Source organism: Rhinichthys klamathensis, unplaced genomic scaffold, assembly GCF_029890125.1.
Source record: "Rhinichthys klamathensis goyatoka isolate OS25496 unplaced genomic scaffold, OSU_Roscu_1.1 h1tg000446l_1, whole genome shotgun sequence".
In the NCBI taxonomy this organism is placed as follows: Eukaryota; Metazoa; Chordata; class Actinopteri; order Cypriniformes; family Leuciscidae; genus Rhinichthys; species Rhinichthys klamathensis.
Window position 1 is genome coordinate 637,108 of NW_026606941.1, and position 15,688 is coordinate 652,795.

General features: G+C 40.0%; 1 protein-coding gene across 1 annotated transcript in view; it reads left to right on the plus strand.

The window, feature by feature from the left end:
* Positions 1-15,254, plus strand: part of smg7 (SMG7 nonsense mediated mRNA decay factor) — a 30,819-nt gene extending 15,565 nt beyond the window's left edge. Inside the window, 15 exon segments of the mRNA XM_056236409.1 lie at positions 237-393; positions 722-792; positions 885-945; positions 1,054-1,164; positions 1,486-1,903; positions 1,991-2,132; positions 2,231-2,604; positions 2,803-3,147; positions 5,115-5,226; positions 5,229-5,263; positions 5,825-5,902; positions 6,107-6,263; positions 7,176-7,346; positions 12,089-12,243; positions 12,401-15,254. Of these exon segments, the coding sequence (XP_056092384.1) occupies positions 237-393; positions 722-792; positions 885-945; positions 1,054-1,164; positions 1,486-1,903; positions 1,991-2,132; positions 2,231-2,604; positions 2,803-3,147; positions 5,115-5,226; positions 5,229-5,263; positions 5,825-5,902; positions 6,107-6,263; positions 7,176-7,346; positions 12,089-12,243; positions 12,401-12,514 (2,501 nt within the window). The 3' untranslated portion in view covers positions 12,515-15,254.
* Positions 15,255-15,688: the final 434 nt, after the last annotated feature.

Below are 15,688 nucleotides of genomic sequence, written 5' to 3' on the forward strand. Positions count from 1 at the left end.
ACATATTCTCATTTAAAATAACCATTCTCTAATATATTTTAAAATGTGATTTATTCATGTGGTGGCAAAGCTGAATTTTCAGCATCATTACTCACATGATTCTCCAGAAATCATTCTAATATGCTGATTTGGTACACAAGAAACATTTCTTACTATTATCAATGTTGAAAACAGTTGTGCTGCTTAAGATTTTTGTGGAAACCATGATGTTACTGTTAAAAATGTTCTTTCCCTAGTGTCTTTCCTGGGCGTGATGCTAAGCCGAGCTTTACTCAATAAGAACCGAGAGGAGATCATGGGGGAATGCCCTCTTCCTGCCATCAAAGTGTCTCTGGACTGGCTGAGGCTTCGACCCAGTGTGTTTAATGAAAGTACCATGGACAAGCGCCAGTAGTAAGAAAGACTTCCTATTTTCTTTCCACCTGAATGCTATTTGAAGATGTAGGTTTTATTTCAGTTTTAAAACAAAAGCTTGATTTCAGTAGTTCTGTAGATTTAGCATTTTAATGTGTTTGTATTTAGTTGGGAACTTGTAGTAGTTTCTTAAAAGGCTGATTCTGTCTCTTTAATCCGCAATCTACATAATCCCAGCAACAATACCCACAATCCATTGCACTGTCTGTTTTATTTTTTTCATGATGACACTTAAAATGGTTCTGCCTGAGCCAAGATTTTGAGGTATTGAATACTGTTAAAATGACACATCTTTGGCATTTCACAGCATCTGGCCATGGCTGGTGTCCATTCTGAACAGCTTTCAGCCTAAGGAGGAGGATGTGTCAAATGTGTCAGGTATGAGTGCTGCATCACACTCTTAAATTTGCTTTGTTGAATATCTTTTGACCAGTTCTTTCAGTTAATGGTCATGATTGTTTGTTTCACAGTTATTCCACTGCCTGAAGAGTTCGAGCTGCAAGGCTTTCTGGCCCTTCGTCCTGCTTTGCGGTAAACCTTCATTATAAATTGATTACTGTTCTTGTTTTGACTCTTTATTTTACACACATGACTTTTAGCGTTGTTTGTTCTCTTAAGGTTGTTATTCAATGATTCCAGGATGCTAGACTTCTCTAAAGGGCATCAGAGTGTTGTGGAGAGCCTGTTAGTTCATGCCCGACACCAAAGACTCATCAGCCAGGGCAAGTGGGTGGCTGACAACCAACCACGGTGAGCCGTTGTTTCACTTTCATTCATTTCTTACTCATGGCTTTTTCGGTCTTTCGTGGACTTTCCTGAAGTTTGGCACCTTCAAAACTGTCTTGGTTCTTCTAGCTGTAAAATATGCATTAAAATATAAAAAAATGTTGATGTTTGCTTATCTTTAATTTGTATCTTCTTTTTTATCTTTCTTGTTCGTTTACCTTATTCTTTCTCTTTTTGTCATTTACTTTGTGACTAATTCAGATTTTTTTTTTTTTTTTTTACTTATGACCAGATTTTTGCTGGCATATGTGCAAATAAAGTCATTTTTGCTTTTGGTATCAACAGGTTGATCCAGTGTCGCATAAGTGGTGGCCTTCTGCTCTTCATAACTGATATCCCTGAGATGGTGGTAGAAGAGCCACAGGAAAAAGACACACCAGTCCTCCAGGAGTCATCTAATGGTGAGCAGACCTCCAATGACAGCACCCAGGGCCTGAAGTCGGTCCTCTCGGCTGGAAAGAACCAGAACAGTGGGCTGGATGGCAGCGAGAGACCTGTGGTCACCTTCAAAGAGAATATTAAACCTCGCGAGCAGAGTAGAGAACAGAACCGGAACCAGCACCAAAGGGATGCAGGGAAGGACAGAGCTGGATTCAATAAAGGAAATGGAATACAAGGAAAGAACGAGCAGAAGAAAGAGGGCAAAAGAAAGAGTGAGGTGAAGAAAAACAGTCATGATAAAACAATGGATGCTGGGAAACAGGTTAGGGAGAATCAATAGTGCCTCATTTTGCTGTAATTCTTATTCAAATGTGTAAACTTAAACTCCTTTTTGTTTTTTTGCTACAAGGTGAAGACTCAGACTGAGGTAAGGAAGACTCCAGTATCTGAGGTGAGGAAGACTCCAGTCACACAGACTCAAACCACATGCTCTTCACAGTTTATCCCCATCCACCACCCTGGAGCTTTCCCGCCTCTGCCCAGCAGACCAGGTACACTTAGACACTTTCATAAATGCCACCACACCTGAACATTATTATACATGGACTGTTCAGTCATTGCTCATTTCTGCATGTTTTTCCTCCTTCAGGCTTCCCTCCACCAGCATATGTGATCCCTCCTCCCGTGGCATTCTCCATGAGCCCGGGCTTCACCTTCCCCACAGGTGTATCTGTACCTGCACCCTTCCTCCAGACCGCCTCCCACCCTCAATCTGCCAATTCTGTACAGACAGGGAAACCCTCACACATTCCCTACAGCCAGCAGAGGCCCTCGGGCCCTGGAGCCCTAAACCAGGGCCCTCCCCAGCCTCAGCAGACACAGCCGCTCCCTCCACAACCATCCCAACAAGCCTTGCAGCAATCTGTGCAGCTCCAAGTACAGCAACAGCAACCGCAGCAGTCGCCCACCAAGCAGAGCTCTCAGCTTGGCAAAAGTCCACCACATCATCACAGCATGCAGCAGGTAATCTGACACCTTTATTTAAAGCATGTGTTATTACATGAATGCTGATTTAATTTGCTCTTGTGATGCTGAGGTTCAATATCTGCTCTCCTGTTTTCTTGACAAGTCCGATTACCATGGAGACTACATAGAAACATTTATGTTGCTGACCTTGTTGGGTAATTTCTCTACTTTCTCCATTTTATTTTGTCCTTGCAGGCTTACATGCAGGTGCCTGAACAGCCTGGTCAAATGTGGAGCCAGCACCAAACTCAGCCCTCCATGCAGAAAATGCCCATGCAGATGCCAGTCAAACAGCCTTTCTTCATGCCCACCCAGGACCCAATGAAGCTCTTTGATCACCCTATGAGCATGCAGCCCCCTCAGCCCAGCATGGACAAGAAGATGAAGTTTCCAGAGGTCAAAGTGCAGGATTTCTACTGGGAGCCACCTTACCACATGGGAGGAGAGGGCAGGAGCGGAATGGGGGACAGGATGGGCAAACGTCAGCCTGGAGTCTTCTGCCCCGACCAGGAGAACATGCCCAGAGGGCCTCCATATGAAGTTAGCACTCTTTTTCATCTGTTTATACAGCTGTTGTATTTTAGAAGAAATTAGTGTCAGGCTTAATATAATATTATGATAGCATACTATTGTTTTTTAGTTATAGTCTGAGTTTAGTATGTAGTATGCATACTATGTATAGAAAACAATAACAATAAAATGAACATATATTTTTATAAATATTTCAATAAAAAAAGTAATATTTAATATTAATATATTTTATATGTAAATATAAATAAATATCTGCATAAACTACCAAAACTAAAGTTTTTTTTTTTTTTTTTTTTTTTTTTTTAATTCTCTTATGCTCACCAAGGCTGTATTTATTTGATCAAAAATACAGTAAAACAGTAATATTGTGAAATATTATTACAATTAAAACCACAATGAAACGGCAGTAGTGACAAATTCGGTATTCTGTATTGTGTTGTATAGCTAAATGTAATTGGTTATAGAAAAATAAATGTAGGACAGGGATTTGGTTCTGTGTACCTGTTGTTGTTTGGACTTGGAGATGTGGGCGTTGCCGTTGCGCAAAAAAAAAAAAATTAAATCTAGCTTGCTGGAGTTTAAATGGACTAAATAATTGGAGAAATCCTGCATAAGTAACCAGAGAAAACTGTTGTTTTTACCAGTAAGGTCAAGTTATGACAATTTTTATTAAATTTTGTCATGCATTTCTTTAAAATATCTGTGGTCTATTTATATATTTTAAAATGTAATTTATTTGTGTTATGGCAAAGCTGAATTTTCAGCATCATTACTCCAGTCTTCAGTGTCACATGATCCTTCTAATATGACATTCTAATATTCTAGTATCAATGTTGAAAACATTTGAGCTGCTTAATATTTTTTGGGGAAATCTAGATTTTTTTTTTCTGGATTATAAATGTTATCACACTCGCTTTATATCAATTTAATGCATGCTTTTGGTAATGTATTTCTTTTAAATATTACAATATTTTACTTCATATATATATATATATATATATATATATATATATATATATATATATATAGATAGATAGATATAGTTTTCTTCATTTCAGACTGCTAAGAGTTAAGGCATTTTAATCAAATATGGATTGAAAAAGTTTTAATTTCCTTTTTAAAAACTGGACATCACTCATTAGTTTAAAACATGCAACATTAGGTCAAGCATGCAATGTAGTTCATTAATGCTTTAAACATGTATTGTTTCATCATGTGTTCTGTTTCACATTATTTATTCATAGCATTCTGCTTGGTGCAGTGTTCCCTAAGCATTAAGCAAGTATTCTAATGTGAACACGACCTCAGTGTACTCATCATTCTCAGTCAATTCCCTCCACTTGCCTTTGGTTTATATAGGCGCAGCCTCTGAAAGAGATCTGTTATGACTCTGTGATTATCATGGGTTTTCGGCATAAGCTGGGGATCATTTACATACACATTGGGTTTTATAGAAACTTGATCTCAGCGGTTGTGGAGAAGCGCATGCTTTCTAATTTTTCAAATCTTTCACGTTTCCATCTGTCTAACTCTGCTGTGAAGTATTCTGTGATTCATTTGTGTGTTGTTTGAAACACTATTTTACATTTGAGTCAGTCAAAGAGCTTAATCACCAGCCGTGAGCAGAAGTCAGTTTGAGAATGGCACTGATCTTCACAGGCTGCTGTTTTTCTATCAGATAGCTCTGACAGGCTGCTTCCTATTTTCTTACATCCTCTTTCTCTCATCCCTCTCCTCCCTCCCTCTCTCTCTCTCTCTCTCTCTCTCTCTCTCTCTCTCTCTCTCTCTCTCTCTCTCTCTCTCTCTCTCTTCTCTCTCTCTCTCTCTCTCTCTCTCTCTCTCTCTCTCTCTCTCTCTCTCTCTCTCTCTCTCTCTCTCTCTCTCTCTCTCTCTCTCTCTCTCTCTCTCTCTCTCTCTCTCTCTCTCTCTTCTCTCTCTCTCACCTTCCTTCCCCTTTGTGCCTCGTTTCTCACTAGGACAACAAGAGCTCCCCTCTTCTGCCCCCAGACCTGTTAAAGACTCTGGCGGACTTTGAGGAAGAGGAGGAGCTGCTCTTTACTAAACCTCATGATTTCTACCAGGCCTTGGCTGCCCTCTTAATTCTGCTCCTGGAAGGAACATGTTTGTATGTAGTTCTCCTATCTTGTCGTCTGGTGGGAGTGGATCGAGTTTTGATATGAGCTTCTATGGATAAAAGCAATCTGGTCCCTGTTTACAACACCAGTTGAAAGTTTGGACATACCTATTGTTTTCCAATATATTAGAGCAACCGTATAATATGTCATCTAACCTAAGAAATAACACAGAGATGGCATACAAGCAACATCATGAGATGCATCCTGGGATATCTTTTAAACAGTTATGAAAAAGGTTCTTATTAAAATTAATATCTAGGTATAAGTTGTGTTTGTCTATAAAAAAACTAATTTAATAAGCTTTTAGATTTTAAAAAGGTTTTAAGATCTTAAGAAAAAACAATTCAATCTAATGTGTCCAAATGTTGGACATGTATCAAATGAGTAGTGTGCTATTACGTAGTGTACTAAATCTTTCATTTATGATGTGTGGCTATATCTGGAAATATAGTTTTTCCTATATTTGTACTGTAGTTTGCCTAAAAATGATTTATCTGTTGGAATGCATGTTCTGCAGAGTACTCATCTTTTGTGCTTTTCTCCCTCTGTAGTTGCCAAATCCGTCACGACTAGACAGTGGAGCTGATGTGATTGGGCAGTCTTCTCTTCTCCCCCGATTTTCCATTCAGGTAAAGCTGCAATGCTTTTTCTCTCCCAAACAAACACTTTTGTCCTCCTTTGCATTGTGGATCAAAAGTCACCAGGTGGCAGTGTTTTCCTTCAAAACACTACCAAATTTTGTATTTGATTGGCTGGGTGTTGCTTTATTTTTACTTGCCAATCATGCACTGACTGGTAATGTTACTAAAAATATTCCTTTTTCTGTTTTACAGGACAGCTCCTACCAGAACAATAGTATTTTTAGCGAGGCATACGGTAAAAATATGGCCCCTGCGTCTAAGCCGGATGCACCCATGATGCACCAGGAGCCCTCGCTCTACTCCCTATTTGAAGGAACCCCATGGTCCCCCTCCCTTCCTGCTAGCTCAGGTACCATATAGTGATTTTGATTTACTGTAGTATGTGAGCATTAACTAGATGGCTTAGAGACATCATATAATGAGAATTAATTTCATTCATAGCCTTTATTTTAAGTTTGTACATGTGAAATAGGGGTGGGAATCTCTAGGCACCTCACGATCCGATTACGATTCAGAGGGCTGTGATTCGATGCTAAAGCGATTATCGATTATCTGAATCTTTTTTTGTGTGTGTCAGTGACTATAAATACTTTGCTTTTAAAAGTACAAAGTAATGACCCATAAAGAATTAACGTCGTACAATATATTTTATTAACATTGCAAAGAACCAACAGGAAAATGAATGTGTGCCTAAACTAGCAGCATACTTGTAGTAAATTAATAATATAACAACGACCGGTACAGCCGAGTGTTTTTCATCCTCTGGGTGGAAACGTGTCATATGGCTTCATCATGTTTCCGAAATATTTTAGTTTTATTCTACAAAGCTTACAAATAGTGTGGCTCTTTTCCTGCTCCTTTCCCCCTTCAACTTCATAGAAGCCAAAATATTTCCACACGTCAGGTTCTAACGAGGAGGGTGTTTGGATTTCGCGCTCAGCCATCGCGTCTGTTATGTGCACGCCACAGACGGACCGTCTGCACTTCCGCGCTTCCGTCTTTTTGCTTTCCGTCAATATTATGTCATTATACATATATATATATATATATATATATATATATATATATATATATATATATATATATATATAAAATATATATATATATATATTTTTTTGAAAATCGATTTGTGACATTTGTGAATCGATTCAGAATCATCCACGTCCGCATCGCGATACATCTAAGAATCGATTTTTTCCCCCACCCCTAGTGAACTAACAGCATCGGTTTATTAATATTCTGTTTCTGTCTTTTGTTATAGATCACTCAACACCAGCCAGTCAGTCTCCTCACTCTTCCAACCCAAGCAGCCTGCCTTCATCCCCACCCACCCACAGCCACGGCTCCCTACCCTTCTCTAACTTCGGCCCCATTGGGACACCTGACAGCAGAGACCGTCGCATAACCGACCGCTGGAAGGCTGATAAGACTGGTAAATTCCCACGCTGAGAGCGTACTCTCTTGATTCTATGTATCTCTTCTAGTGGTCGACCTATATATTGCCAAAACTGCTATATTTATACACTATATTGCCAAAAGTATTGGGACACCCCTCCAAATCATTGAATTCAGGTGTTCCAATCACTTCCATGACCATTGTATAAAATCAAGCACCTAGGCATGCAGACTGCTTCTACAAACATTTGTGAAAGAATGGGTCGCTCTCAGAAGCTCAGTGAATTCAAGTCGCCAACTTTCAATAGCTACTGACCTCCAAACTTTGTGTGGCCTTCAAATTAGCTCTGGGTTTCCATGGCCGAGCAGCTGCATCCTATCCTTACATCACCAAGTGCAATGCAAAGCGTCAGATGCAGTGGTGTAAAGCACGCCGCCACTGTAAAGTTTGGTGGAGGGGGGATTGTGGTGATGGGTTGTTTTTCAGGGGTTGGGCTTGGCCCCTTAGTTCCTGTGAAAGGAACTCTTAATGCTTCAGCATACCAAGACATTTTGGACAATTTCATGGTCCCAACATTGTGGGGACGTTCCTGTTCCAGCATGACTGCGCACCAGTGCCCAAAGCAAGGTCCATAACGACATGGATGAGCGAGTTTGGTGTGCAGGAACTTGACTGGCCTGCACAGATTCCTGACCTCAACCCGATAGAACACCTTTGGGGTGAATTAGAGTGGAGACTGCATCCCAGGCCTTTTGACTAACATCAGTTCCTGACCTCACAAATGCGCTTCTAGAAGAATGGTAGAAAATTCCCATAAACACATTCCTAAACCTTATGGAAAGCCTTTCCAGAAGAGTTGAAGCTTATAGCTGCAAATTGTGGGCGACTCCATATTAAACCCTATGGATTAAGAATGGGATGTCATTAAAGTTCATGCGCCAAAAAGGCAGGTGTCCCAAAACTTTTGCCAATATAGTGTACAGTGTTTCCTCTAGGATTTTTTCCAGCCGTGGTGGCAGGCCCATTTCGCCAGGGGGAGGGGGCGTGGCCCATGAGTGATATTCCCATTGGCCACGCCCCCTTATCCCAGGTGTTTAAACCTCCCCTAAGCAATATAACATGAAAGGCCCCAATAAGAGCGGCAAAGCGATTATGCGCATCCCGTGTGCAGAATGATGCACTTGAACAGGGTTCCCGCGGATCCTTAAAAAGTCTTAAAAAGTCTTAAATTAGATTTTTAAAATTTAAGACCATAAAAAGTCTTATAAAGTCTTATTTTTTACTTATGAAAGGTCTTAAATTTTAGATGACACTTTGACTTAGACATATCTAAAAGCTTTCCAAATTAAAACTATCTAATTAGCGTACGTATTTTTATTTATTTATTATTCTATCTTTGTGGATTTGCTAATTCACGTGACATTTCGCGTCACTCGCGAGTCGCGGCAGCATAACTGTCTCCTGCACGCGAGAGGAGAGAAGGAGAAGAAAGGTCGTAAATGTCAGTTCAGTTGTAAGTTCATTCTTTATGTGCGTATGGTGAGCGATGTGTATTGTCTTATGATATTGTAATCATTGTTTTAACGATGTACGAGGCACTGCGAGCTGACATCGCATTTGTCTCGTGCTTTCACTGCGTGATGTGTGCAGTGTAACTGTTATGTCCCCAAGTTAGTTTTTGTCTTATATTTATATCATATCATGTTCTTATATTAGAATATCACATCAGAAAGAGTGCCGTTTTCCCGTGCACAATTCCAATTGTGATATGTATGTTATACAACAGTTAAATTAACAATAAGTTAACATTGAGTTACTTTTTAGACACAATATTGTCAATATTGTTTGTTTTCCCTTTATTTCGCCGACTATAATTTCAAAATGAAACCGTAGCAGAGTCTCAATGCAACCGACAGCGATTATTTCTTGACTGAATCCGCGTTTTGAACGAATCACTTGCTTCTTTCCCGAATGAATCAGCCGTTTGAACGAATCGGTTGAATGAATGACTCCCTCAACTCACTTATTAAGACAGTGATTTGCCGCTGTGGTTTCATATTTAAAGTACCCTTTAAATAAAATGTTTCAATTAGAAATCATTTCATATTTAAATATTGAATATTGATTTAAAAATATATATCTCATAGCTTTATTTATGCAGTTGTAAATGGAGTGTAAATAAATTAATGCCACTTCTGATGCCGCTTCTGTCACCTCTGCACTGCAAAGATGGATTTTGATTGAATGATTTAATTTGACTGGTAACAGTGGTACTGTATGATTATTATATAATTAAGTATTATTGTATAATTACTGTATAATTTAATTTGAATGATAGTATTTGACATTAAAGGTGATGCATAACTCTAAATAAGTTTAGAAAAAATGTCCATATATAGGTGAAAATGCCCCTGAAAAAATCAATTTAAGGTGGCAAATATTGCCCCTTAATTAAAATATTAATTTCTGTCACTGCTGTGAACTGACCACTGCATAGAATATGAAAAATATGAATATCTTCGTGAGTCAGCTGTCAACAACAGACCTAAACCAGCCATGGCACCAGAACAAAAACACAATCAGTAAAATATCATCTAATTATTATCAACAAAACGTTGAAAATATCAATATATATTTTTGTCAATACTGCACAGCCCTAATGTACGGTATTCATTTTGATTTCTTCAGGTCTTAAAAAGGTCTTAAAAAGCCTTAAATTTGACTTTCAAAAGTGTGCAGGAACCCTGTTGAAGCAACGCGAAGTCACAGCGTGCAGCATTGAAAAGTTCAAAGCACAAAGCGAAGAGATTATATCTATCTATGCTTAATGTATTATATCTATGCAACAGTTTATTGAGCCTTTTCTTTTAACAGTTTTAAATTTCAGTTACAGTGTGCGTGAAGAACAACTCATAGTGCTCTCTAGTGCTGTAGTAACAGACACCCGGGAGAAAGGAATGTGATTTAGGGTGTATTCACACCTGCCTTGTTTGGTTCGATTGAATCGAACTCTAGTTCGTTTCCCCCCTTGGTGCGGACCTTTTGGGCAGGTGTGAATACAGCAATCGAACTCGGGTGCGGACCAAACAACCGAACAGAGACCCAGCTGAAGAGGTGGTCTCGGTACGGTTCCAAACGAACTCTGGTACGGTTCGTTTACGGTGTGAACATGAACCGACCCAATTGCAAGAAAGCACTGTGCCTTTGAGTGAACAGGCTTCCGTAGTCGGAGATTTTGGCATAATGGTTTGTGTTATTGTTGTTCAAGTGCGAAAGAGAATTCCATTCCGGCGCGCTGTCTGGCCACACGATACTGTTGCACGTCTTTCTGCGCGTCGTGTGTGCATCATTGGAATGGAATGAATGAGAGCGTCCTCTTTAGTCTAATCGCGCATAGATGCAAAAAAAGCTGTTGCAGTCCATATAATGTAACGATAGTTACAAAACAAGGATGACGCTGCGTTAAACTGGACAAACTTAATCCCAAGCGTTAACATTGACAGCACTTGTTAGCAGTATATACAATAAGAATCTCATTATTTGAATGTGTGAACATAGCCCCTCTCTATGAATGAAAACTTTATACCTTATCCGTCTTCTGCGCAGTTTCTTCATATTGCGTTTGTACAGAATAACACAAAATTAGTAAAATAACAAATATTGCAGTACGAAATATTTCCATGCTGAGCCTTTTTTGCACTTCCTGATTTCCCTACTTGAGAATCCTTGTCCAATGAATGGACGAACTTAGCACACGTGTGGTTTTGTTTACAAATTTTGGTTCACTTGCAAAAAGAGCAGTGTGAAAGCGAACCGTACAAAAAAAAAATCAAAAAAAATTTGGTCCGGACCAAAGCAAGTGAACTATCGGACTTTCCTGGTGTGAATACACCCTTAGAAAGCGATAAACTCCAGCAAGATAAAGTAATTTTATGCAAACTATAGACCTTTATCTACAAATAAAGTATAATAATGGGAACATTGATCTTAAAGAGAGTGTCGTCGTGTTAATGTCATAACCGAACGCGACGTGCTGTTTGAATGCTGAATGGAGAATGACTGTGGAGAGATGAGTTTCCATTAACTTTAACTTAACGACTTAAATATACATTTTTACCTCACATTATGCTATTAAATGACTTTAGAAGTCTTGGAATATAGTGCGAAAATTTTATGGTGCTTTACAATGTTTTGTATGCCTTTAGTGGGGCTTAACAATAACACATACAATATCGGGCCGAGAAGCTGCAGCCGTGGCGGGATGGTTTTAGGTGTGGCGGCCCGCCACTGCAGAATGAATGTAGCGGAAACACTGGTGTATATAGCCAATGAGATTTTTGTAAGTTTTGCGAGTGTTGTGAGTGGGACTTTTATTTTGACAGCAATGAAACCTGAGATGATGCACAGGAGCTCTTCTCCAACTTTAACAAATCTGTTTAATGGATAGGCAAAACCTACTTTTTAAATATACTGTTGGAATAAATTGCACTATATCATAAAATGAATGTACAAGACTGTCTTTGTGCAAACGATCTAAACCGTGTTAACTGAGGTGTGGACAGGAGAGTTTAGCTGTCAATGGACACGCACGAGTGAGCAACTTCAAACTACGTTGCGCTAAATCCAGCTTTCCTCTGTCATGTCATATTCACTGTGTAGTGTGCTATATCTATATTTGGCCACTGCTAGCCTCTGTTATTTTAAGTAATTAATAAACTGTTAATCGTTTTTGAATATGTAACATTTTATGGTTGGTATGTAAATATGACTATCTTCAGGTGTGAGCGGCTTTGGGTTGGACTACCTACCTTCTCCCTCGTCCTCCTCTGTGTCAGAGACCAACAGCTGGCACCAGGGGGCGCCAACCAGCAGCTGGGCAGCCCAGGACATGCCAATGGAGGACTCTTCAACTGTCCTCCTTGACAGTTTCAAGGTAGAATGAGATGTTCCGTGTAACATTTTGGTGTTGTATTATTTTCTACACGTTCGAACCATAGATGTGCTACAACATATTTTGTCAGTTGCTTGGTTGTTTTTCTGTGGTCTTCATATCCCTTCACTTTCCATTTCTTCTACCCCTTTTTCTGTAGTCAATCTGGTCGAGCTCTATGATGCAGCCCGGTCCGTCTGCGCTGGAGCAGCTCCTGATGCAGCAGAAACAGAAGCAGCAGCGCGGCCACGGCAACATGAACCCGCCACACTGAGAGCCCACAGGAAGACGCACTTGTGTCAAACATGATTCAACAGAAGAGGTGAAACACCACAAGCTCCAATCGGAAATTTCCGGCATTATCTGCGCGCGGAGGCTGGAGACGGCGAACGATGTGAAGCGACAGGCTCAAAATGAACCGCTCGCCTGACCGACGAGGGACGTGCAGCCCTCTCCTCTCCTCTCTCTCTCTCACTCACTCTGTCTGTCTCTCTCCCTGTGCCTCTATGGCAACGAGGGCGTGCAAGCACCTGACCTGTCACGCTGCTCAGCACGTAGCCGCTGCAGAACACTGACTCTGAGGGGACAAACTCTCTGATTGCCACCTCGCTTCCTCTGGGGGTCAAAGGTCATTCTCCTGTCTCATCTGGACTTAAGACTCTGGACTAGACGCCCACATGCCACCTGCTTAAATCGCTCTGTGCGACCGGCACGCCGCACGTGGAGGAGTTAGGTGTGGGCGTGCGTGTCGGAAAGGGATGTTTATTGACAGCAGATGTGGTTTTACGAGGGACAAAAAAAAAGAAGAAGAAAGGAGTGGTTTTGTTTTATTCCAAGTCTGGATTCATTTTCTCAGAGGGATTCGTGTCGCTATGTCCAGAATAAAAAATAAAAAAACGGAATGAATGAAGGATGATGCAATCGGCGTGAACGTGCGCATCTAGAGAATGTGCTCGAATATTAGGACTTAGATTGACACAGGCATGGATCATGGTGTTGTCATGTACAGTCTGTTGATTTGTAAGAAGAGTTTGGCGAACGGGACAGGGAACGTCTCTAAAGTTCGAACCATTATGAAGCTCATAGCGACATTTATAGCTCAATCAGTATCAAGCGGAGTTGGGGGTTAGACTATAGATGTAGGATGTAGTATCATTAGCTGCAATAGAGACTGCAATTATTAACAATACTGTATTTTGTGACTTGTTCTGTAGCAGTTTTAGCTCTCTGAAATATTATTCAGTAAATATGTTCAATAGTTTACTGCTAACGGGGGAGTTCATTCGATATAAATGTGTGCCTCCCCTTCTCCCTCCTTTCCTCGTTTCTTTACTCTAGCTTACCAGCATAACGGCTTCTTTTGTTCCTGTTCTGCCTTTTTATTAATAGTTTTAAGCTTTATCAGCTCTCTTTGTGCCTGGTCTGTGTTTTCTCTCTTCCTTTTGTTGTTCTTTCTCTATTTTTGTTTTAAGGAATCGTTAGAATCGCGATCACGTTGGCACTGTAGGGAAGGTTTGGGAAACTTAGGCGAACAGGTCAAGCTGCGACGCTGTTGGCTTGTCAGAAAGGGACGCAAGCCGGGGAAGCCCATTTTCCCACAGCAACCTCACAGCCACTGAATTGTTCTTCTTTCAGGTACCATCTCCACAAGAACTGTACTCTGATCGGTTTAAAAACCACAGACCGTATCTCTGAAAGGATGCTTTCCCGCGCTCCCGTTATGCTAAGCACTAAAAATGAGGAAGAGCGTCAGCCCGATTACTGCTTTACTCTGAAATCTCGTAATGTATATCATCAGTTGCCTCAGGTTAGTGTCAAGTGACTGTTTCTCATGCGATTGTGCGCTAGAGTGGTCACATCATCATAGACGCCCTGTTTGCAGCCTGTTTTTTTTTTTTCTCAAGGTCAAAATCGAATATTGTTTTGAAAACTAACGGTTCTCTTTTCAGTAGAGGATATAGCACTGAGTAAGCCTTCGAGACCTTGTAATGGGTGCCACTGTTTGGTAAATGTTCTGGGGCCAGGGGTTAGTGTTGGATAGGCTGAGATATCTATAATGCGTTCACAGTGGTTAATTCTTCCTGGTTAAGCAATGCGTTTTGTTCGGCGAAGGTTATATGAAAGACGTACTCTCTTGTATGATGAGAATAAAGCGTGTTTTTATTTTTGAGTAGAGAACATTTTATTAAAGACAAACTTTAAATGATGTGTCTATTTGCCGTGTGATTGTGCTTCTCTTGTTGCATTTAAAATTGTATTTAAAAAAAAGAGGAATTAATAATTACGTGGAATCTTAAAAGTTGAGTTAGGTCAAAGTATCATTTGCAAAAAATGAAATTATTCTACAAGCAAAGCAAAGTTTCAGCAGGAGCTGAGGCCCCATTTTGTTCATTTTTTTGTTTTCCTCTTAGAATTGACGTTCAGTAAGGAGTTTTCAGAAGCCTGTGATCTGATTGGTTGCTGTGGACATCTAACTTCTTTTATTTTGGATGGACTTGTAGTGCACAGTCTTGTGTGAATGTGCTTTTTTTTGATACCCTGTATCTCACTGCATTGTAAATGTGGGTTTTTCCCTGTTGTCCAGTATCCATCTTTTAACTGTGGCTTCTGTAGTGATGTACATTACAATGCTGATCACAGGACAACAGCCTTGCGCCTTTGGGCCGTGACATAACATTCCAATAATAAAGCTAAAAATAAAATAAAAAAATAGCAGCCAGCTTTTTACATTAAATTTACCACTATGAAAGTTTGTCCCAACCCTGAATTGAGTCTGCCACTCTTAAAATTCTGCATGAAATCCATCTTTCAGAATGCCTTGTATTTTGGATGAGGGAGATATCCAGTCAAATTCTTTTTTCTTTTGTTTTTTAGAGGATTTGTCAGGGAATAGTTGGGTTTGAGGATATCTCCTTCTATAATGGGCTTGATTTATTGTGTTCTTGTCTCTTTGTGGACACTTGTAAACGCTGGAATCAGCTATGCCTTTAATAAAATAAACCATGTCCTCATAAGCAGACTTTGGAGTCTTTTCTGTACCTCACACTTCGGTTTGTCTTATTCCGTCTGGACACTGACGACCGTTACATCCAAAATGATTACAGGATAATACGTTTTAACATTATTGTTTGTGCCTGGTATTATGCTTTGAGCCAATATGCTATGTTGTAGCTGTTAAAAATGTTCAGTACCCTACCCTTATGAAATATGATTTGGTCATTGCTTCGTCTCACATCTGCAAAATGGAGTCACGTACAGGTAAGAAAGCTTCCATTTTTACAATTTTCAGTGATAAACCTACCCTTAAAGGCCCGTCCACACCAAGAATGATAACGATAAAAATATATTTCCTCAAATCGGTCTCAATAATAAACAAGCAGAGTCCTCACCACAGCTAAAACGATAACAGCAAAGAGAAACGATATCCTTGGAATCACTTTTAGAGCGA